Source organism: Canis aureus, chromosome 6, assembly GCF_053574225.1.
Source record: "Canis aureus isolate CA01 chromosome 6, VMU_Caureus_v.1.0, whole genome shotgun sequence".
Classification (NCBI taxonomy): domain Eukaryota; kingdom Metazoa; phylum Chordata; class Mammalia; order Carnivora; family Canidae; genus Canis; species Canis aureus.
Genome location: NC_135616.1, coordinates 49,864,109 through 49,885,612, shown reverse-complemented (window position 1 = coordinate 49,885,612; position 21,504 = coordinate 49,864,109). Strand labels below are relative to the sequence as shown.

Here is a 21,504-nt window from a genome sequence, read left to right as displayed (position 1 = left end):
TTGTTAATCCTCTGACACAATTTATAGGCTCCTGGACCTTTTGATATTCCTCATGGAAACTTATTTTCTCGGGGTCTGTCTCATTTCAAAGGGACCAGCTAATCCACGCCATGGAGTTACCCCTAATTCATAGACACTGTAACTGCAGCTAGGCCTTAATTCAAAGGAATGAGTCTAATGCTGGGATTTCAAGCCAAAATTGCCTCTGGGCTCCCAAGTGCAGTTCTTTGACAGAGAACCCACCAGACCCCATTCACACTCTTCAGAGAAAGACACTGTGTTTCATTCTTTGCATTTCCAGCACCCAGAACAATTCTTGCCGTCTAGTAAGTACTCCCTAAGTGCTGGTTGAATGAAAGAAGGAAAGGATGGATGAAACCAGTGAAGGAGATCTTTTACAGCAGGTCCCAACTGTTGTCGAATAATATATTATAATACAGGTCAACTGACTGGGTCTAGTATTAGACCCATTTGTCTAAATGTTGGCTGTGTGTGAAGTCCTCATTCCCCCTGACCCCATTGCTATCAAGCAGGGGGCATTTTCCTTCTGTTTGAGAGACTGTGGGGCTGAGTGATTTGCTCTGTCTCTATTTCCATCTCTGTCTCTGTCTCTCTCTCTCTCTCTCACACACACACACACACACACACACACGCACGTGCACACGCACACGCTCTCTGCCATCTCCCCCAGCAGCCTTTGTAATAAATCCAGAGCTACATAACTACCTGTGCTGCACAGCTTTAAAAAGAAAGCTGTCTGAAATACGCACAAATATTGTGACTCCCTGGAATGAAAGCTTCTCTCCCAGGAGTCGGGAGGAGAGAACGTGCTGAAAACTAAACCTCTTTGAACATCCCATCCTTTAGGTAAGGCTCCCATTTAAGAGCAGTCCCTGGGGGCTCCGTGCTTGTCATCTTCCTGACACTCTTTTGCACTAGACTGTTTATTAGTGAGACGGCTAACACAGAGGATGGAGGGAGGCCAACTGGAGCCCTAGCTTTGTTCGTAGACTGCATCTTCTGGATGGATGCAGCCCTGCAGTCAGATTTCAGATTTCTCTGCAATTTTGGTTTTAATCCCTCCCTGGGCATAGATCTTTCTTAAAGGCAAAACGGTGTGGTAGATAGAGGCTTTAAAATCAGACATAACTAGGTTCAAATTTTTGTTCCCCTACTTACATTGTGATTCTGGGCACATCACTTAGTCCCTTTACGTCTGACTGTTCTCGTCTGTAAAAGGGGGATGTTAACAGTGATTTTGCAGGGTTGTATTGGTCAGCAGGGCTAAATGGTGCCTAAGTGCAATTCCAAAAGAAGAGCAAGGGACCTCTCTTGGGGCCACCAGGGTGAGGAGCAGGAAGCCACTGAACTGTCTTCCTGTTGGAGGGCTTGTTTGCATGGTCTTCTTATTCCAGTAACTTTAATAAGGCAATGATCCATTTAAGCCATGTCTTCTCAAAATCCTGCAAAGGGCAGTGAGTCATGCCTGCTGTCTGCCCTTTTGCCTGCTGCCTGGGTCTTTGTTGCTCTGTGTTCCTTTGAGGAATGCCTACTTTTCCCAAAACAGCTCTTAGCAGCCTCCTGTGAATGAAGTCAGAGCAGGCTAGCTGTAGCCGGCCCAGAGCAGGGCCAGGACCAGTCATAACTATGATGCCTTTGGGATTGGCTTTCCTCTCTCCTATCCTTCTCTCCACGCCAGCCTTTGCTCCGCCTTGGAGAGCGTGGACATTGGTCAAGACTGGCCTCCATTGGGCAGTCCTGGTGGTTCAGTGGTTTAGCACCAGCTTCAGCCCAGGGAGTGATCCTGGAGACCCGTGCTCGAGTCCCACATCAGGCTCCCTGCATGGAGCCTGCTTCTCCCTCTGCCTATGTCTCTGCCTCTCTCTCTCTCTCTCTCTGTCTCTCATGAATAAATAAAATAAATAAAATAAAATAAAATAAAATAAAATAAAATAAAATAAAATAAAATAAAATAATAAAATAAAATAAAATAAAATAAAATAAAATAAAATAATAAAGAAAAAAAGACTGGCCTCCACTGGAGTAGCTGCAGTGTCACTGTGACAGAAAGAAATGCTTTTAATAACCCTGGCCCGACAGTCAGTGTCAGTGAAATGGGGGCTGCTCTCCCAAGTGGGTGGCTGAACTGTTGTGCTTCCAATAGATGTCTGGGTTCCCTCCCACCTTGCGTATCTTGGGATGTTCTCTCTCCCATCACCCTCTCCATCTTGCTCACTTATGGGGGGGGGCGGGGGAAGGGAAAAAGATCATTGAAACTAAACAGCAACAAACTGACTTCTTTGGGTCCTAAAAATCATCCATATGCTGAATCATTAACCAGCTGATCAATAATTCCATGCTTTTAAAACAGGATTGATTTAAAAACAATCCAGGAGTAGATGTAAGAGATGCTTATTGAGCATTTATTATGTACCAGGCATTGTCCTAAGCATTTTATGGATGTTACATACTCTGTGAAATAGTCACACAGTCTCTAAAATCAGATTGTCTCAATTTGCATTTTGTGTATGGCGTGGAGTTGCCCTATGGCCTCAGGTCATTCATGGTTTCATCCCTCTAAACCCGAGCATCTCCACTGGTTTCTTTGCAGGGGGTGTTTTTCCTCAGGGTCCTTACCTGGATGGCTCCTTCTCATTGCTTAGGTTTTAGCTCCTCAGAAAGAGGTTCTTCTGATCATCCTACTGTTGCCCTGCTCCCCACCCACCATTTCCACTGTTACCCGGCTTACTTCTCTCAAAGCACTAACATCTTCAGCCGTAACACAAGTTTGTTTTTTTTGTTGTTGTTGTTTTTTTTTTTTTTTCACAAGTTTGTTAAGAGTTCTTTTCATCCTAGGCTTGGCTTCTAGGTGCAGGGATACAGCAATGAACTGGAGGCACCCCCATGGAACTTGCATTTTATTGTGTTATTTTATTTTATTTTTTAGTGAACTCTATCCCCAATTGGGGCTTGAACTCATGACCCCACAATCAAGGGTCACATACTTTACTGACTGAGGCAGCCACACACCTGGAGCTTGCATATTTTTTTTTTAAGATTTAATTTATATATTAATGAGAGACACAGAGAGAGAAAGGCAGAGACATAGGCAGAGGAGAAGCAGGCAGGACTCCATCCCAGATCCTGGGATCACGCCCTGAGCCGCAGGCAGAAGCTCAACCACTGACCCACCCAGGCATCCCCTGGGCCTTGCAGTTTAGTAGGTAGAGACAGACAAATAGGCAAGCAGATAATAAATAAGTAAACAATATTCAAATTATTCAAAATTCCTTGTTTACTGCTATCTCCGTTAATAAAATTATCAGTTCCTTGAGGGCAAGCCCTCATCTCTCTTGGTTTCTCCTGAATCTCCAGTGCCTCTCATTTTGTTTAGCACATCATATGCTTCAAAAAATGAAGTAAAAAAAATAAAGGGTAAGATCGTGAAGAGATAATCCATGCTAAAGCTCTTAGCGTCGTGCCTGGAGCATCGTAAACACTTAATAAAGTGTTGGCTGTTTTTCCATTAGATTCCAAAGCTGTGTTCTTAACCACTTTAGCACATTGTGTCTATAGTAATTATAACAGTAATCACATTATTATTATAGAATTACACATAACGATGTACAACTTACTAGATTCTATGGTATGCCATCACCTGTCTAGGTATATTAAAATAATATCTTACTTAATTACAACCACACAGTAATCCTAAAAGACATTCTTATCCTTATGTACCAAATTCCTATAATAAAAAGCAGACTAGGGTAAGCATCGAAGACAAGTGCCAGCAAAACGCTGTGTGATTTCAGAGGAGGAAGAGACCCTGGTGGCCAGGGAGGCTGGAAGAGGTTTAGTAGCGAAGGAGAAGCCTGGAGGGTGATGGGACCGTCACAGGGAGGTGGCAGGGCACCATGGGGATGCCTGAGGCAGAGGGGACAGCCCAGAGAAAGAGCACAATAAAGGGTGTGAAACAGCGTGCTGCTCATGCGATGTGGGAGGTGTGGCACGGGAGGGGAGCAACCCATGAGGCTGGAAATGCAGGGTAGGGGGCCCTTGAAGGTCAGTGAGGAAATGTTAGCTTCATTACCTAGGCGGTAGGGAGCATTGCAGTTTTTAAGCTAAGCATTACAAAGAATCAGGATTATGAACCGTGGGAAGATTAGTCTGGTTCTAGACTAGATAGAAAAGAGGGGAGGCCAAAACCGGTTAGGGAGGCAGCCGCAACAGCTGGTGGTGGACAGAGGGCCTGGCTGCGGGAGTGGCGAGGGGAATAGAAGGCAGGCGGCAAATGTGATGGGCAGAGTTACCTGGCGCAGCCACAGGCAAGGGCCTAGGGAGGCCTCAAACGTGGCCGTGAGGGCTCGAGCTTCCGTGATCGATGCTCTCCTGGCACACCGCTGAGCCTACTCATTTGTCACTGGTTAATAATTCTCCCTAGCCATACCAGGTGGGAACGTTTCAGAGGCCAGAGAAATTCACGTCCCTTTTCTGGGGACATGCCTACCACCAAAAGCAGAGTCTTCATAACCTAGCATCCACAATATGTCACAGGATAACTGGCGCACTGGCCCCATATTTTGCCTTTGCTCTTGGCTAGAAGGCCATCTGCCTTCCAGCTCTGCTCCCCTTACCACCCTCCTCTGTGCCCATGAGGCTGATGGGATACATGGCATGCAACTCTCTTGCCTCGGGGTTTTGGTTTGTGGGGAGGTGGCGGGAGCCTGAGGCTGAAGTCCTCTGGCTCCTGCCCCATAGGATCTCGTCAGGCTGGTTCCCTTGACCGAAGCTCTTGCAGGACAGCCTCCTCCATACAGCCAGCCTGTCTGTCTTGGGGCTGCCTGGAACAGCTCCATGTACTTGCCTCTTCAGCCTAGAGACTTGAGCCCTGGCCCTGGGATGCACACTAGCCCTCTACACTTGCCCACGGCTTTGTAGGGGACTCCTTTCTGGACCTCCTCTCTGAACGACCCTAATGTGGGTGCACCCTCTGTTTGGTTCTGGCATGCTCCCCATGCCTTGTTTCTTCACAGCCTCTGTGTTTTCATTTACCCTCCAGGGCCTCACCTTTGGGGCAAAATCTGTTCAGCTCTCTTTCTCTCTCTTCCTCGCCCCTGACCCCAGAATTCTCTGCAGGGTTTCCACTCTTGTGGGGCCCCCTTCTGAACACTGTTCTCCCCTTATTGCGGAGGTTTTCTCCTAACCAATGAAGGACACAGATTCAGATCTGTCTTCGCCTTTTATTTCCTGTAAAACAAAATTACAGACTCTCTTTATTGGTTTTGTGTAGCTAAAACCCCTGTTCCAGTCATTAATTAATTCTTAAGAGCGGATTGACCTTGTGTTCAGCGCACAGTGTTCTCAGTTATTCAGAACAACATCACCAGGGAGGCTCATGGACGTGGCTTTTCCATTCAAATGTATTCATGTCCATGCTGGGTATTTTCTGCTCCCCCCCTCAGATCTGCTATTTGTTCTTCTCCAGCATTCCGGTACTGGGCTCCCCTTCTCTCTGGAGTCCAGTTAGGTTTGGCCAGTGAACGTTACTAGCATGATGACAATCTAGAAGGAGAGGGAAGTCAGGATATCCATACCCCTTCTCCTCTGCCGGGTTGTCAGGTGGCCCTTCCCCCATGGTTGTGGCTTTTGCCCGGCTCTGCAAACAGCTCCCTCACATCGTCCTTAAGGTGTTATCAGTTTTTCGCTCTTGCTAGTAACTGGGTGCTTTACTATTCTTTCTTGTCCTCTTAATCCTACTCATGCTTCTGTACATAGTTCCTGCATTAAACTCTCATCAGTTTCCAGTTGGGGCATGCCACCTACTGGGACCTTTACAGACACAATGCATACCTTTTAATGTCATTCAGAGTCTAGAAGGCTGGAGTGCAACCTATCATCCCAGATTTGGTCTAATTCAGAAGTCACAGTTATGATCCTAACACTCCAAATTCCAGCTAATCCTAATCATAAAAAATCACATAAAATTTCTATTGATGTGGTGTCCCAACACAAAGTCTGAACCCCAGGAATAAGCTGAATTCAGAACCCCATGTTTCCAGACAGATACCTCTCTCAATACAGGATCCTAAAGGAGCTCTCCATGGAGACACAGCAAACAAAGGCCTTTCTCCAGGGCTTGATGCTGCCCCTCTCTGGTGACTTCCTCTGGCGAGCTGAGCTCCTCCATGTGGGGGCCATGGCTGCCCATAGCCTATGAGCACAGCTAAAAACAGGCCTGGAGGTCTCCCTGGTCTGTGCCCCGCCCCCCAGGCTCACCTTCAGGACTGGGGAAAGACTAGATGTCTTGAAACTAAGATGCGTTGCATGTTTGTTCAACATCCATTCAGTGGGGTATGAATTGGGAGTATTATGCTTTTAAAAAAATTATCTACTTCAAAGTGACTGAGATCAACTTCTTTATTTTTCACTTATGTTAACAAAGAGAAAGATGTGTGGAAACCTGAGTTAACTGGCTCCTATGGATGGGTATTAGGGGCAGTTGCTCAGCTGGCTTGTCAATTCACTTGGTGTATTCATCCCTGACCTTGGCTCTCTAAGTATTTACGCTTAAATTGCAAGATAACTCAAGGTAAGAAGATCAGAAAAGAAATAGAGAGCTGCTGTCCCAGGGACATTCTCATTCCTCCATCCAGAAGATTGACTTCCCACTTGATTGTGCCTGTACCAGAAATTTCCCTATTGGAGTAAAATGAGAGAGGAAAGCTTGAGCTCACCCAGAAATGGGCCACAAATGGCCTTCTTGCTGGAGGTATATTAAGATGGTGCCATTTCATAAGAAAAGAGTGTTCTATCAAGCAATGGAAACCAGGAACAAAGGCTCACTGACATCTAGACATCTTGCAGCCCTGCATGGCCTATGCCTATTTTCAAATCTTGCAAGGTGCTGCCTGTTGAAAGGAACTATAGGAACCAATCCACCAATGCTCGTTGTAAGGTGCTCAACACACCAGCTGGCCTCAGAAACCCAACTTGTGTTCTGTAAAGCAGACATGCCTTGGGAATAAAGGGTAAAGAATTCTCACCAACTTAGCCCATCCAGAGTGCAGGAAGGATCCCGTGAGCTGCCCACCGCATGGTCTGACCATCCTCCAAGGAATGAAAAGCAAGGGTGACGGAAAGATTTCATGAAACTACATCTCCATCTCCATCTCCATCTCCTTGTATTGGGCTTCTTTTCTTCTCCCTCACCCCCATTGGTTTGCTTTTGTCTCTCTGCTATTCCAGGGAGCCCTCCTCTCTACCTATGTCTCACCACTCTCGCCCCAATAAAACCTGATCTCCCTGTAATTCCCTGTTACTCTCAAGGGTCTTCCTCATGTCTTCCCACTTTACTGTATCATAGACAAAATACTTGGTTACTGTTTTAATGTGAAGAGCGCGGTGTTGTCTGGAGGCCGGCATTTATGGAACCAGGTGAGACTGGCTCATGATAACCCATCTGTGTCTTTTAAGGTAGGTTCAGAAAGCTAAAAATGACCAGAATGACGTAAGAAATGTTAGACAACATACCATTTTAATGGAGATCCCAAACATTTAAGAGAAACAACCAGAAATCAGCTTTGCCAGGAGAGGTGAGACTCGCCACAGGATGAATTTCCTGGCTCTAATGAAACCTCCACAACCAGAACCACATCCTGTATTGAGTATTCCTGGATATAAGCTGGAATCTCTGACAAGCTATGGTGTCACACGAGCTCACCTCCAATCTCTGATGGACACGATCACATGTGTAAGTGAAGTGTCAAAGCTTAAGAGGACATTGGGCAACAGAAAGCGGTGTCGGTGGGTTTAGCATTCAGATCTCACTCCCCTCCTCCTCTCCACCCCAACTCGAGTGCCCTGCTGCCCCTCAGGATGATCCTCTCCACACCCCTGTCCCTTGATGGGTGGTGGCCGTGTGTGTTCTGAGCCCTGCACTAAGCTGCGTGACCCAGGTCCACCTTGCCCAGCTTAATCCTCCCTCCTTCTCTGCAGCTTCGTCCTGGTTTCTTCCTGCCGACGTCTCCAGGCAGCAATGATGGCTTCATCGTCCATTTCTTCCTCCTCCTCCCTGTCAGTGCTTCTCCGATACTGAGACCGCCTCCCTGAAGCAAACCTCCCTTCTTCTCTGTTTTCCATTCTCTCTTTTTCTCCCTCCTCTTCAGACCTCATGAAGCTTTGGGTGAATTTCCTCTTGGCTCCAAATTCAGAAAAGTCTGAGTTAGATGACTCTTCCACGTCTTCCCAGTCCCTGGGCCTGGCCCAGTTTGGACGCCGTGGTTCCGGGGATGCATCCCCTTCAGAGGGCTCAGGGCTCCGGCGGAAGAAGTAGGGCTCTGGGCTCTCCTCTCGGGAGCTGGAGGTCTCGCTGAACATCGACCTGGAGAACTTGTGCATCTCCCTGCCCTCCCTGGTAGAGGAAGAAGAGATCCGTGAAGTGCTCCTTACAGAGTTGCCATTGGCCTCATGGTAGGAGGAGGTGTCCTGCTCCTCCGACTGGGATTTGGAGAACTTGTAGCTGGAGGACTTGGACTCAGTCTCCCGGAGCAGGGAAGATCTGGTGTACTTCCCCCTGGAGCTTCCTGACCAATCACTCTGGGGAGAAGATTTTTCCTCTGTCCGGAGGCCACTGAGCCACGTAGTGATACTGCCGTCCATCTCTTTGCCAGCCCTGCTACCACTTCCATTGCGATCAGAAATGGCCAGGGAGGAGGAGGTGTCTGTTTCAGGTTTTTGGGAATTACTGCGGGAAGAATACCGGAAGCTCCCGATGGCGCTGTCAGTGTCCTCATCCCTGTCACCCACATCATCGTCCTCATCTTCCTTGACCTTCTTCTTCTTGAAAAGGGAGCTCCGTTTGTTGTCGGAGGCCAGCTTCTCCATCTTGTACTCAGACATCTTCTCCCTCAGCTCCATCTGCATCTCCCTTTCCTTCCGGCCAAGCTCTTTCAGATCCACGTTGTCAGCGAAGAGGCTGTAGATAGGCTTGCTGGTCCCCCTGACTTTGCCCCCCTGACTTTCGGCCCTCGGACCCCCCGCAGCGCGGGAGGCCAGCAGGGCTGGTGAGCCGGAGCCGGGCCCGGGCTGGCTCTGCGGCAGCAGGCGGCCGCCCAGGGAGGAGCCGCTGTGTCCGCTGAGAAGGGACACCTGGTCGTCCCCCGGGCAGCCGGCTGCTGACGGCGAGCGGGGCAAGAGCAGCATCTCGTTTTGCTTCTGGGCCAGAGTTTCACTGACCACGTTGGCAATCCAGTTCTGAATACTGGCAATGGAAATGGTGTCCCCGGGCCCCACGGGCAGGCTGGGCACAGCTGTGCCGGGGAGCGAGGCCAGGCACCCCCCTGCGTTGCTCCCCGCCTGCGAGGCGCGGGAGCTGTGGCTCTGGGTGCTGAGCACCGAGGCCGCGTCCTCCTCAGCGCCCACCGAGGAGCCCGCTGCCCAGAAGGCAGACAGGGGGATGCTCCCGCCGGTGGCCGAGCCGGCGGCCTCCCAGCCGCCCAGGGACTGGCTCTCCTCCAACGTCTGCCGGCTTCTCTCCAGCAGCTCCAGCCTCCGCTGCCTCTTCTTGGCCGAGGCGGCGGCGTCCGCCTTGCTGAGCTCCAGCACCTCCTCGGTGTTCTCGCCGCCCACCTTCTTCTGGTGCCGCAGCTTCCAGGCCCGGTAGGCCGTCAGGCTGACGTCGGCGCTCTTCTCGCCCTCGGCCTCCTCCTGGGCGCCCGGCTCACCGCCGCTCTCTTCAGCCCCCAGGTCCTTCTTGTGAAACCCAAATTGGATTCTCTTGATCTTCCACCTTTCGAGGGCAGTGAGCTTGTCCTTGTGCCTGCTGCAGAAGTTGTAGAACGAGCTGGCCTCGGAAGACACGCTCTCCTCGTCGTCTTGGCGCCCCCTGCTCCCCGCCTCCGAGCTCGAGCCCGCGGCCGCCTCCTCCCTCCTGCTCCGAGAGCGATACCGCCGGGCGGCCTCCTTCTCAATCTCCTGCAGCCTCTGGTTCCACGTGTCCCAGGTGCTCTCCGTGGACACCGAGTCCGAGCGGCGCCTCCCAGCCCGGCTCAGGCTGCTCACCTGCAGCTGCTGCTTCAGGACCCGGATGTCGTGGCTGCTCACACTCTCCGAAGTGCTGCTCTCGCTCAGCAAGCGCCTCCGGCTCCTCCTCACGAAGGAGCCCCCCTCGCCCTCCTCCTCCTCCTGCGCCTGCTCCTCCTCCTCCCTCCCCCACCGCTGATGCCCTTCTGCCTGGTACCTCTCATTTCGGCTCTGCCACTCCCGAATCATCCTCTCCACGTCCTCTTCGTCTTCTGGCTCCTCCGTACCCTGGCCAGAGGCCGGCCGTCTCTGGGCACTTCCAGCCGGGGGGGCCTGGCCCGCCGGGAGGCCCTGCTCCTTCTTCCACTCCTCGTACAGCTTCTCCTCCTCATCTTCGTCAATGAGGCTGAGGGGCTTGGAGGCCTGGCTGGCCCGGCCCCAGGAGGAGCCGCTCAGGTGGCTGACCGTGTCCTCCTCCTCCTGCACCGTGAGGCTGTGCACTCTGGCCCCCACCTTGCTCTCCCTATCCTCGCCCTCCTCAGCCTCATCTGTCACCCCTTCCTGGCTGTAGTCCTCTTCTCTCTCCTCCATCAACTTCTCGTTGAGCTCCCGGAGCTGCTTCAGGAAGCCGTCATTGGGGTAGATGGCCCGCTTCCGGCGCACCGTCATCAAGGCCTCCAGGATGGCCATGTTGTGGAAGATCATCAGGTAGGCCACCACCAGCACTGCCGACCGGCTGATGCCCATCTCACTGCTGACCAGGACTTTCCCTGAAAGCAAACACGAGACGGAATAACATAACTACGGCGGCTTCCTTATTAGGGTTTTTAAAGTTGTGTTAAAAAGTACGGTTTGGCGGGACGCCTGAGTGGCTCAGTGGCTGAGCATCTGCCTTTGGCTCAGGGCGTGATCCTGGGATCCAGGATGGAGTCCCACGTTGGGCTCCTTGTGGGGAGCCTGCTTCCCCCTCTGCCTGTGTCTCTGCCTCTCTCCGTGTCTCTCATGAATAAATAAATCTTTAAAAATAAATAAATGAAAAGCACTGTTTGGATGTGCTGGACTTAATATATTTACCAGCCTCTGGCATTCATCTGCACTCAAGTCCCATGAGGGATGAGCATCACTGCCCCATGTTACGGACATCAGAGAGGCCAGTGAGGCTGCCCTGCGCTTGGGCAAGCATTTTCTGCATTGCCTGAACGTGGGCAGGGAGGGAAGGGTGGGGAGGGAAAAGAGCTAACAAGTGTCCCCACTTTTGAAACACTGGAGCGCACCCCTACTTTCTTCCTGCCAGATGGATGAGCACCAGAGGGAGGAGAAACAAAGGAATGGGGGGAAGGGGGAAGAAAGAAGAAAAGAAATGAGGCTGAGGTGAATGAATCACAGTGACACATAATGTCAGTGTGGGAAAGCACCAGGAGTATAGTGGAAACTTGAGAATTCCCTTTACAATGTCCTCGATGCTGGATCATCCATCATCCAGGAGAGACTGGATGCTTCCTGTGACAGGGAGCTCAGTATCATGCACATGCACACACACACACATACACACACATCCTTCACTCTATATTTAGATCAATTTACTCTTTCGAAACTTGTTTCACATGTTAGGGCAAAGTATAGCTTTCTCTAATGAGTATCTCGTGCTCCTACTCTGACATTCTGACATTTCCATAATGAACCAGGCTTTTATACAAAAATATGTTAGAGATCACTATCACATTCTTCATTAGTTTTTTTCCCATCTCTTGGCTATTCTGGGTCTTTCGATCATTACTAGCCAAACTTGCAGGTCAAACTTTATTAGTTTTTTTTTTTTTTTTTTCCTTAGGAGTCTGTGTCAGGATTGAGCAAATATATTTCAGATTTGGATTGATCCACACAGAATAGAGTGGGCCTCTTGCCACTCTCATTCTGGGCACCGAGGCTTCATTGATGCCATTTAAGCTTGCAATGTGGATGGATAGGTCCTAAAATGAACTCAGATTATCTTTTATATCAACTGAAACCTGTAAAGGTTTTTTTAAAAAAACTGCTATTAAGTCATGTGTCAGCATTTTTAAAACATAAGGATAACTTTACCAATTCCTATTAATGTTTTTGGTAGAAATAACCTTATAGCCTACCAGAAACTTTCACCAAGTCTTGACTCTAGCATTCAATAAATCAGTTATCCCCTTGCCTCATCTTCTGCTTCATGTCCTTAATAAATATGACAAACATGCCTTCTATGCCTTCTTTCTAATGGCTGTTTTTGAGCAGCCTGGAACCACGAGAGACCTCCTTGCATGCTGCCATCAATCTATTTGCCAACAGTCTTTGGGGATGCTCGTTACATCTTTAAGAGTCCTAGCTAACAATATGGGATGGGCAGGGGGTGACTTTCATCAGCACATCTTGCATCCAGTTAAGACTGTTTGTCACACGAAGTCAGAGACCAAGGCAAGCCTAGAAGGGACTTGAGGCCCAGTCACGCAGAAGAACATTATTGCCGAAGGACAGCAGTGACTAGAGGGAGGTGAAGGGCAGAAGGTGTCCTCTCCTCCCATCACCAGCTCCGGGCTCAGCTGTCTCTCACCAAAGACTGCCCTTTAACTGGCTGACCAGGCCACTGCCGCCACTTACTACCACCAGCACCAAAGTCTTCCTTCCTTTCTTTGGAGGTGAAGTTACTGGGCTGGCTCACAACAGGACACTTCTGGCACAAGCACCCCAGCTTCCTCATAGAGACTGGCATCAAGTGCTACTTAGACTCAGTCTGGCAGAGACCAGCTTGGGGGTTGCTGTGCTTTTCAATGCTGTGTTCCCTGCACCCCAGAGTTCCTCTGTGGAGCTTCAAGTGTGGCCTGAGGACAAGGGGGAGGTGAGGTGGGTCAGGCCCTGGGTGACAGGACTGTCTGCTCTCTGTTTGATACATGGTCATCCTGACACTGTACCATATGTACATCCAAGTCAAAGTCAATTTGGAGATTTGTTTGGTTCTGATGAAACATCTCCAGCAATAAAACGGCTTGAGGAAGGTGGTCTTTTTCTAATTTGCAGCCACATTTTGATGAGCAGCAGGAAGAGGGAGGTGCCCTCTCGATGTGGTCTCTCTGTTCAAAGAGTTTGAAGGATGTGGCTAGTGGAGAGAGCACTGGGCTTGAGTAAGAAAGGTCTCTTTCCATTTTCAGTATGCCTCTACATGGCTGGCTTTTGTGTTGTATTCTCCCAATTATCATTCTCATTTTCCTCAGAATGTTCCCTCTTTCCATATTTGGGAAAAACACACGAAGCAATTGCCCAGAAGCTATGCTCCCCACCTTGCCACCATGGATAGAATTCAGGGTACACAAAGGACCAGAGTCTGCCAAGCACATTTTCTCCCTAGGAAATTTGGAAATGACACTGAGGCAGGAAGTTAGGCAGTCTATGTTCAGGTCTGTGAAGGGCCATGCAACCTGGGGTAGAAAGAAAAAGAGAAGATGGAAACCAAGAGTCCAGAGATTATCCAGTCCTTGTTCAGGTGAGTCTGGAGCCACATCCCCGTCTTTGGATTTGTTCTTCTGTTGTTATAATTAATGCCTTTGGTGATGGTTAAACAGTTTGAGATGGTTTCTACTTACTAGCAACCAAGAGAACCTTGATTATCACACAGCGACAAAGTCACTAAACCTTCCGTGGGTCTCAGTTTCCTCATTTGTAAAATGTAAATAACATCCTCCACTGTAGTTATTGTGACTATTACCTAAACCGCCCAGCCCAGGTGTTAGTTTGGCCTTCCTCCCTCTTCAGAGCAGACTCCAAAGCATCCTGGAGTAGAGGAAATCACAGAAGCTACCGCTCAGGGGTGGTGACAGCCCTCAGGCTGGAGTAGGAAGGACGCAGAGGTAACCCCAGTGGGGATAAGGTCCTTTCCCTGCCTGGCAGGGGTGCGGGGTGCAGGGGGTAGAGGCGGAGGCGGGGAGGGCAGGCTGATGGCCACCGCCAGCAGCAGCGGAGGGGAGGAGCAGGGGTGCCGGGCCCAGCAGGGCCACAGGGAGGCCCCGCCACCCACCCGCCCTGGCGACTCCGGCTCCGCTCAGGTTGGCCGGACCATGGGCCCTGGTCCTGCTCTGGCCCCACGGCCACGGCCACGCGCTCCCCGCCGCTCCGTGTGGGGCAGAAGCGCGCCAGAAACCCCCTCCCCGCTGGCGTTTGCACACACGCTCCAGTCAACGATGGTCGGAAGGAATAAATTTTTAAAAGTAGGGATGTTTTTTTTTCTCCATAGAAATGTGTCAAACCATAGGTATTGTTTTCAATTCAGTTTTGTTCACTTAATCCGTTATAAGCATCCTCTCATGGTGGCAAGTGTGAGGCTCCGTTTTCATTTTTATTTTTTATTTTTTTTTTCCGTTTTCATTTTTAATGAGAGCTGAGGTTCCTAGTCTATGACCATATCAAACTTTACGTAACCAGCCCACATTTCGTCTTTCTGATCATTCAGACTATGATCCCACGAGTAATCCTTGTAAGCACATCTCTGTGGGTATATCTGATCCCCTCAGGGTGGGTTCCTAGTAGAGCTGCTCTGTCAAGTGTTATGTTCTTAAAGTTCTTACTAAGGGTTGTTTTTTTTTTTTTTAAAGAATTGAAAAGGAGAGAAAACTATTTCATATAATATACATACATATGTAATATATATGCATAAAATTTATAAATTTCATTTTAATAAAAATCTCTATAAAACATTCTATGTATAGAGATACATACATATATTTATAACTATACATATACATACACATACATATTTGCCAGGTGCTGTGCTAAGTAAGTTTTTATATGCATTTTAAAATTTAATCCTCATAGCAATGTTAGGAAGATTACATCTCTTTATCTCTGTTGTATATACAAAGAAACAGGTTCTCCTGGAGAAAGAAATGGCTCAAGTTACTCGGGAAGAGAGAGCATAGCAGAGCCTGGACTCAAGCCTGAGGTTTCTGACTCCGGATCTGAACTCCAGCCACCCCCAACGCATGGGCTGCAGCCTGTCCCCACTGAGGTGTCCTGTCTACTCTGTGGCTGAGTCTCTGGTCATCTCGCGTTTGGACGACAGCCACAGCCTCAGCACTCCCTGCTCCTAGTCCCACCCTCCCGCCGTCACAGTCTCCCAAGCCCAAAGAGTTTTCTACAATGTAGATCAGATTCAAGGAGCTTTCCATCTCCTTCACTTTGGCCTTCAACTTCTTGCATGACTGGGCCCTGCCACTCTAACCCTTCCCCACCGTGCTGACATATGAGCCTGTGATCCCGGACACACCAAGCTTGTTCCACTTCAGGAGCTTCAAGCTAGCACTTTCCCTGGCCAGGAATGCTCTTCCTATTTTTCCATAGCTACATCCTTCCTATCACTTGGCTTAAATGTCCTCTTCTCAGAGAGGCTCTCTCAACCACCGTCCCCACGGCATCCAGCCAGTCACTCCAACACATCATCCTATTTGGTCTCTGCCTCACACTTGTCACTCTCTGACACATTTCTCTGTGCTCACTACAGTGTGAGATTCAAAGGTCAGGGCTTTTTCTGTCTTTCAGCACAGCACCTAGAACTGTGCCTGGTATGTGTTAGGCCCTCAATAATTACCAATAAGATGAATGATTGTCCTTTCCGTGCCTCTCTTCTTAGAATGAGACAACTACCTTCTTAGGACAGATAACCTCCAGACATGTCAGGTAATCCGGAGTTCTCCTGATGTCCCCCACTCTGCCTCTCCCCCTGTGGAGTTCTAGCAGCCTGGAGAAGGCACACTCTACTCCCTCACCTCTGTAGGTCAGCAGGGCTTCATCGAGGAACTCAGCAGCCTTCCGGAAATGCTGGGAGATGTCTACCTCGGGAAAGTCATCCACCTCCACGCCCAAGTACTGAATCTCCAGGCCAGTGTAGAATTCGGGCCCAGTATAGACGCCGGTGCCATGAGCAGCATTCAGGATGTGCGTGATTCCCAGCCTCTTCAGCCTCCCTTTGTTCACAGCTACGCTCCTGGGGAGGAGGAAGGAGTCAGAGAGAGTTTTGTCAGAGTCAGAGCAGGAAAGGTGCATTACCAGAGACCAGGAGCGAGAGGCCACAGCTGGGTGAGCACCTCCTTCTCTGGTGCCAGGCAAATATGATTATAAAAAGGGGCCAGAGAAAGAAAGACAGGGAGCTGGGCAGGGGAGGGTAGAATGAAGAGGAGAATAAGACTGATAGGGAAGGAAATCTTTGATCTAGAGACCTCTGGTTTAAAATTCTTTGCCTTGGGAATGGACATTCATCTGGACGCAAAAGTGGCAGACAGAACTAATGATCAAATTAGATGTGCTTCACGTTGATATGTCATGCTGTATTTTTCAAAGTCCTTTTACACACATTATTTCATTTTATCCCTAAGGATAAACTTAAGAGGTAGATAGGGTAACTATTTTCATTCCCGTTCGAAGATTATAAAAATGAACCTAAGAACTTTTCTGACTTCCCAGGACTGAAAGGAAAAAAGACTGAACAAAGAGAGGTGTTTTGGTTTCTAGTTCACAGCTCTTTTTGCTCAGTGAAGTAAGTGGAGCTTGGTTTGAAGAGGCTCTGAAGATGAGATTGCCAAAGAAGAACCAGAAACCTGGGGTTATCCAGAGGCGTCTGGGGTCCCTGGTGAGCATGATGGAATGTCCCTGGATCTCCAGAGCTAGCTAGAGATCACTTAGGACTTGGTGCCCAGCTCTGAGGTTCAGGTTGTGATCATCACTCCTGGTGGAGTACAAGCCCTACCGTCCAAAGTTGTCTTCCCTACTGCCTGCCGCCACGGGGGCCCCCAAATCCCCTCCTTTGCTTCTACATATATGAGTAATTGCACAGGGAGGCTATCTCATTACGTAGCTAATGGATCAGCAAAGATTAGTTTCACAAACTAACCTGTGGGTACTGATTGTACATTAGCAGGACCCTGAAGGAACAGGACATGAGTGAAGTGTTTTGGGTTTTGTTCTGAAAAACCACTCATAAACTTTTTAAAAATAACATTTTTTTTCTGATTATAAAACCAAGAAATGTTTACTCTAGGCAATCTGTACAATTCAAAAGAAACCTAGAGAAGAAAATAAAAACCACCTGTAGAACCACCTCTTAGAGAATACTGTTACTGTTTAATCACATTTGTTTCTAATTGTTGTCTATGCAAAGTGCATACACACATCTATGTGTTGCTCAATTAGTATCATATTATACATATCTATGTACATAGATATGTATTAATTATAACCTGTTTATCATCTTATTATATTGTGAAAGTCTTCATTGGTATCATCCCTGAGTCCAAATGTCCCATCAGACAGCATCAACTTGTGGGATGAAGCTATTGGGGCCTTTGCGGGGAAAGTGGGAGGTGTTTCATGTGTCTCGGGCACTGAAAGGGTGGGGACAAAGGGTCACAACTTGCAGCAGTCAGACTCACTTCTCTGCTATGAAGACATTGGGCCAGACCTCATCCACCTCATTCCAGGGCGCCTCCTGGCGGTCTTGGACCAAGGCCCGCTGTAAATCCAGGACGCAGGGGGTATTGTATAGGCTGGTGTCATCCATCTTCTCCCTGACACGGTTGTACAGGTCCTCCACCAGCAGCTGCTCGGCCGACTCCAGCATGCCTGGACACTCTGCCTCGGCTCTGATCCCCCGTGGCTTGAATTCTAGACAGGACAAGCAGTATTCTCATTAAGAAGTTAAGAATACCACGGCCCTCCCCATTCTCAGGAGGATCTGCTCTTGGCCAGTCTGCTGTTAGGACTCTGAGCATGCCCCAATACCAGGAACGACTTAATGAAGGTCTGGGGGTGGTGGTGAGGGCTGCGTTGGCCTGGACACTTGTGGTCAGGACCAACAACAGTATAGGTATATGGGTGTAGGTGGAGGGACACTCGTTTCCCTTACTCCCTCCTGTATTTTTCTAAAGGTTGATAATTTCTTAGACCAAGGTCCTTAAGTACCTGGCGTATGTCTGATTCACCTGCACAGCTCCCACAGGGTACCATGTAAACTAGAAGCATTTACCAAATGAATAAATGGCATTCTTTCATATCACATTTCACTTTATTAGTTTGAGTCCTTTTCATACAGAATGCAGGTAACTTGGGAAAAGTAAAACTTTCAGCATTTATGTGAGGTCACTTTCTCATACACATTTAATTTAGTTGTTTATTTTCTTGTCTGCTTCTCCGCACTGGAGTGTAAGTGCCTGTGAATCTCAGTCCCCCAAACTTTCTGGCAGGCAGCAAGGGTTTGCCAAGAACTCCCATGCAGGTCCCAAAACACCATGCAGGGCCTTTCTGCCTCAGAAAAGCTCAGATTGCAAATGGATTCAAAATCTATTCACCCACATCTCCAGTGAGCCTTTAGCTCCTCCTCCTAATATTTTTGTTCCCGGTTTATCAAATTTGGGGGGAATGTAAGATATTTCTTTCTCTGAGAAATGTAAGAATAAAGGAGGGCAAAACCTTTCCTGCCACTTAGTAGCCAAAAATACTGAATAGAGAGAGGGGGGAAAGTAAGAAAGGAAAGAGTGTCTCCCGTGTGGGCCATGACCTCTTGCTGGCACCATCTCTTTCCCTGATGGGTGAAGAGCACAGCCACATTTGGTGACTAGACGTGGCCCAACCCTTCACAAGCTGAACAGGTGTCCATGAGCTAGGCCGGCTGCTCAAGGTCTGCGGTTCCCGGGGGTTCTGCTTTCTACCCAGGTCTGAGCACTCCATTTCCCTAAAGCTCTTCTCTCTCTCTTCCCTTTTCTGAACCACCTGATGGGCCCCCCCATCCCTGAATCAGATCTCAGCTCTAAATGTTCTCTGATCTCCGTTTCAAAAGCAGAAAAAAGAAAAGCCCTGCAATCCCAGAGCTCTATTTTGTTTAAAAATAGATGAAGCGTTCCTATTCTCTCTACCACTCAGTCTTCTCCCCTGGCTCTCCTGGGATCTTACCTAGCAAATGTAAAAGGCCCTCTCCTTCCCTCCCCTAACAGAGGCCTCTCTTCTTTACTACATATAAAAAAGTAAAACTCCCTGATGCCTCATTAAAATATACAGCATTGTCCTCCTCAGCTATTTACATAGCTGGTTGTTGTCTTGATTTTTCCCTTTCCAGTTTAAAAACAAGTGTCCCAGCCCCTCATTCTTACTGGCAGCTCCTGCTTTCCCCAGGTCTGGTCTACCTCCCTCCCTGCATCAATTTCTCCCATTTATTTTACTATGTAATATTCCTTCAGAAGAAAGCAAAGCCTATACTTTTCTCCTTGAAGCTCTCTCGGGTGTGTGGCACATGCAGACTTTCATGAAAATGAAGGGTTCTTCAACACATGTTTTTATCCCTCTGATCACTGGTGAGCAGGGTAATGTTTTGAAATAGCACCTGATACATTTTCTTTTCTCTGCTGTGTTTTTTACCTCCCCACTCCACCCATGAGCCACTGAGACTAAGAAAACCTAGGCTCAATGCCCCAGACAAGGGACGGTAGATAAAATCTAGAATTTAAGAAAAGGCACTACTTAGCTTTAGATTTCAACCTACATGTGCAATGTCCTGTAGACCCATCTAGAGCATTCTATAGGCTTGAAAGCAAAGTTTTCAAAGAGAGGAAATGGTTTTCTTACAGCTCTGAAAGCCAGATTTTTACTTCCCAAGAACCCAAGCATGGAGAAGGGTCCAGAGAGTAAGGCACAGAGCAGCGGTGTTGCAAGTTGGAAGGTGAGGGAAGTTCCCAAACACATGGGAGGAAAAAAGAACTTCCAGAGCTAGGATGGTGCTGGGATCAATTCAGAGAGATCTAGACTGGGTGAAGCCACTTTGGCCTGGCTTGGAGCAAAGGGAAGAGAGACTCTAGGTAGGGCGGTAAAAGAAAAGGGAAAAAAACTTGAGAGTTCCTTGAGAAGATGGGGCCCCCGAGGATGTCTATGTCACAAGCAGTGGCAGATGGAATTTCTGGCTCCTCACGAAGTGGATCCAGATGCCCTTAGCGACCCTGGGGGCACCCAGAGGGCCTGAGGACTGAGAAAGACCTGGGACTACATGGAGAAGCAGCAGTATGTGTGGTTCTCACAACTAAAGGCCAGGGAAGGGTTCATAGCCACCAGCAGTGGATGCCAAATTAAGCTCAAAGCCCAGCAGGACCCTGTGTCATTAGCATGGCTGCTACATCCTACCCCACCCCACCAGTAGTGACAGAGACACTCAAGGCAGAGGGAGGAGAAAAGATGTTTGCTCAAAATTGATTAAAAAAAAATCCATCCAATCAAGATGAGTATCCTTGAATGAAATATATAGTATGTTTTCTGTGCCAAAATTTACGGTGTGCATATTAACATTTTTCCCCATTCTACCTTTCCCTGCCTCCTCCTCATACATAATTCAGATTGAAAACCACCTTCAAACACTAGTGGGAATGCAGATCTAAATCTAGATATCCTGGGCAGCCAGGTGGCTGGGCAGTTTAGCGCCGCCTTCGGCCGAGGACCTGATCCTGGGGACCTGGGATCGAGTCTCATGTTGGGCTCCCTGCATAGAGCCTGCTTCTCCCTCTGCCTGTGTCTCTGCCTCTCTCGCTCTCTCTCTCTCTCTGTCTATCTGTATCTCATGAATAAATAAATAAAATCTTAAAGAAAATGAATAAATCTAGATATCCCTTTGAACAGAACTCTCTGTGCTTCTGGTCATTCCTTGGGCTTTCAGCTCTGTGTCTCTAGTATAAGCCACCCCAGGATTCCTGAGATTAACTACAAAACTGAATGGGAGGACATAGAAGCAGATTGGCCCTGTCTCCCTGGCTGCTGACTCCAGAGAACGATTCACACCGATGCGTAATAATTTCTGCCTCTATCTCTTGAAGGTTGATGATGAGTTGTGTTGGCCGAATCACAATCTTTGGATCTACTCCTCCTAATGTGATGGGCAGCCCCTGAGAAGCACCCTGACCTCCTCCAGTGGGCCCTCTCCAGGGATCCCCAGATGGCTGTGGACTCTGCCTGCTTCCACCCGCCTTCTGGTGGCATTACCTTCGTTGATGATCTGTTTAGCTGCAACCGACGAAGACAGGTGAATGGGCTCCATGAAAATGCTTTCTGTTTCTGCATCTGAGACCATCGAGTACCTAAGAGAAAAGAGTATTTGTGTAAGATGACTCTGAGCAGCATCTGAGTGGGAGGCATTCTTTTTAGACAGGAAAACTGGACCTGATTTTAGGCACAGTGGACAGCAATGAGAGATAAAGGGAATACCCTCCTTAGTTTAGGGAGCCTGAGAATGGCGAACACTGTGGCTCAGTTGCCGCTTTTCAGACCAGAGTTGGCACTTATGTGAGCTGATGTCTAATGACGTGGTAGTCTAGGCTGTGGAGGGAAGAGCACATGTCTGTGGTTGGGGAGATCTCACCCTGATGTGAGTTCACCTTTTCTACTGGTTTACACTGTTGTTCATATTTTCTATCTTGCCCCTGTTCCTCTGTTATCAATACTATA

At 48.5% G+C, this 21,504-nt stretch overlaps 1 protein-coding gene across 1 annotated transcript in view; it reads right to left on the bottom strand.

Annotated features, from left to right (window-relative positions):
• Positions 1 to 7,515: 7,515 nt before the first annotated feature.
• The window catches only part of STYXL2 (serine/threonine/tyrosine interacting like 2), a 30,685-nt gene continuing 16,696 nt past the window's right edge, over positions 7,516 to 21,504 (bottom strand). The window contains exons 3-6 of the mRNA XM_077901516.1: positions 21,043 to 21,137; positions 17,460 to 17,691; positions 15,801 to 16,018; positions 7,516 to 10,790 (exon numbers count right to left, since the gene is read on the bottom strand). Coding sequence (XP_077757642.1) covers positions 7,972 to 10,790; positions 15,801 to 16,018; positions 17,460 to 17,691; positions 21,043 to 21,137 — 3,364 coding nt within the window. The 3' untranslated portion in view covers positions 7,516 to 7,971. The remainder of the gene's footprint in view (positions 10,791 to 15,800; positions 16,019 to 17,459; positions 17,692 to 21,042; positions 21,138 to 21,504) is intronic.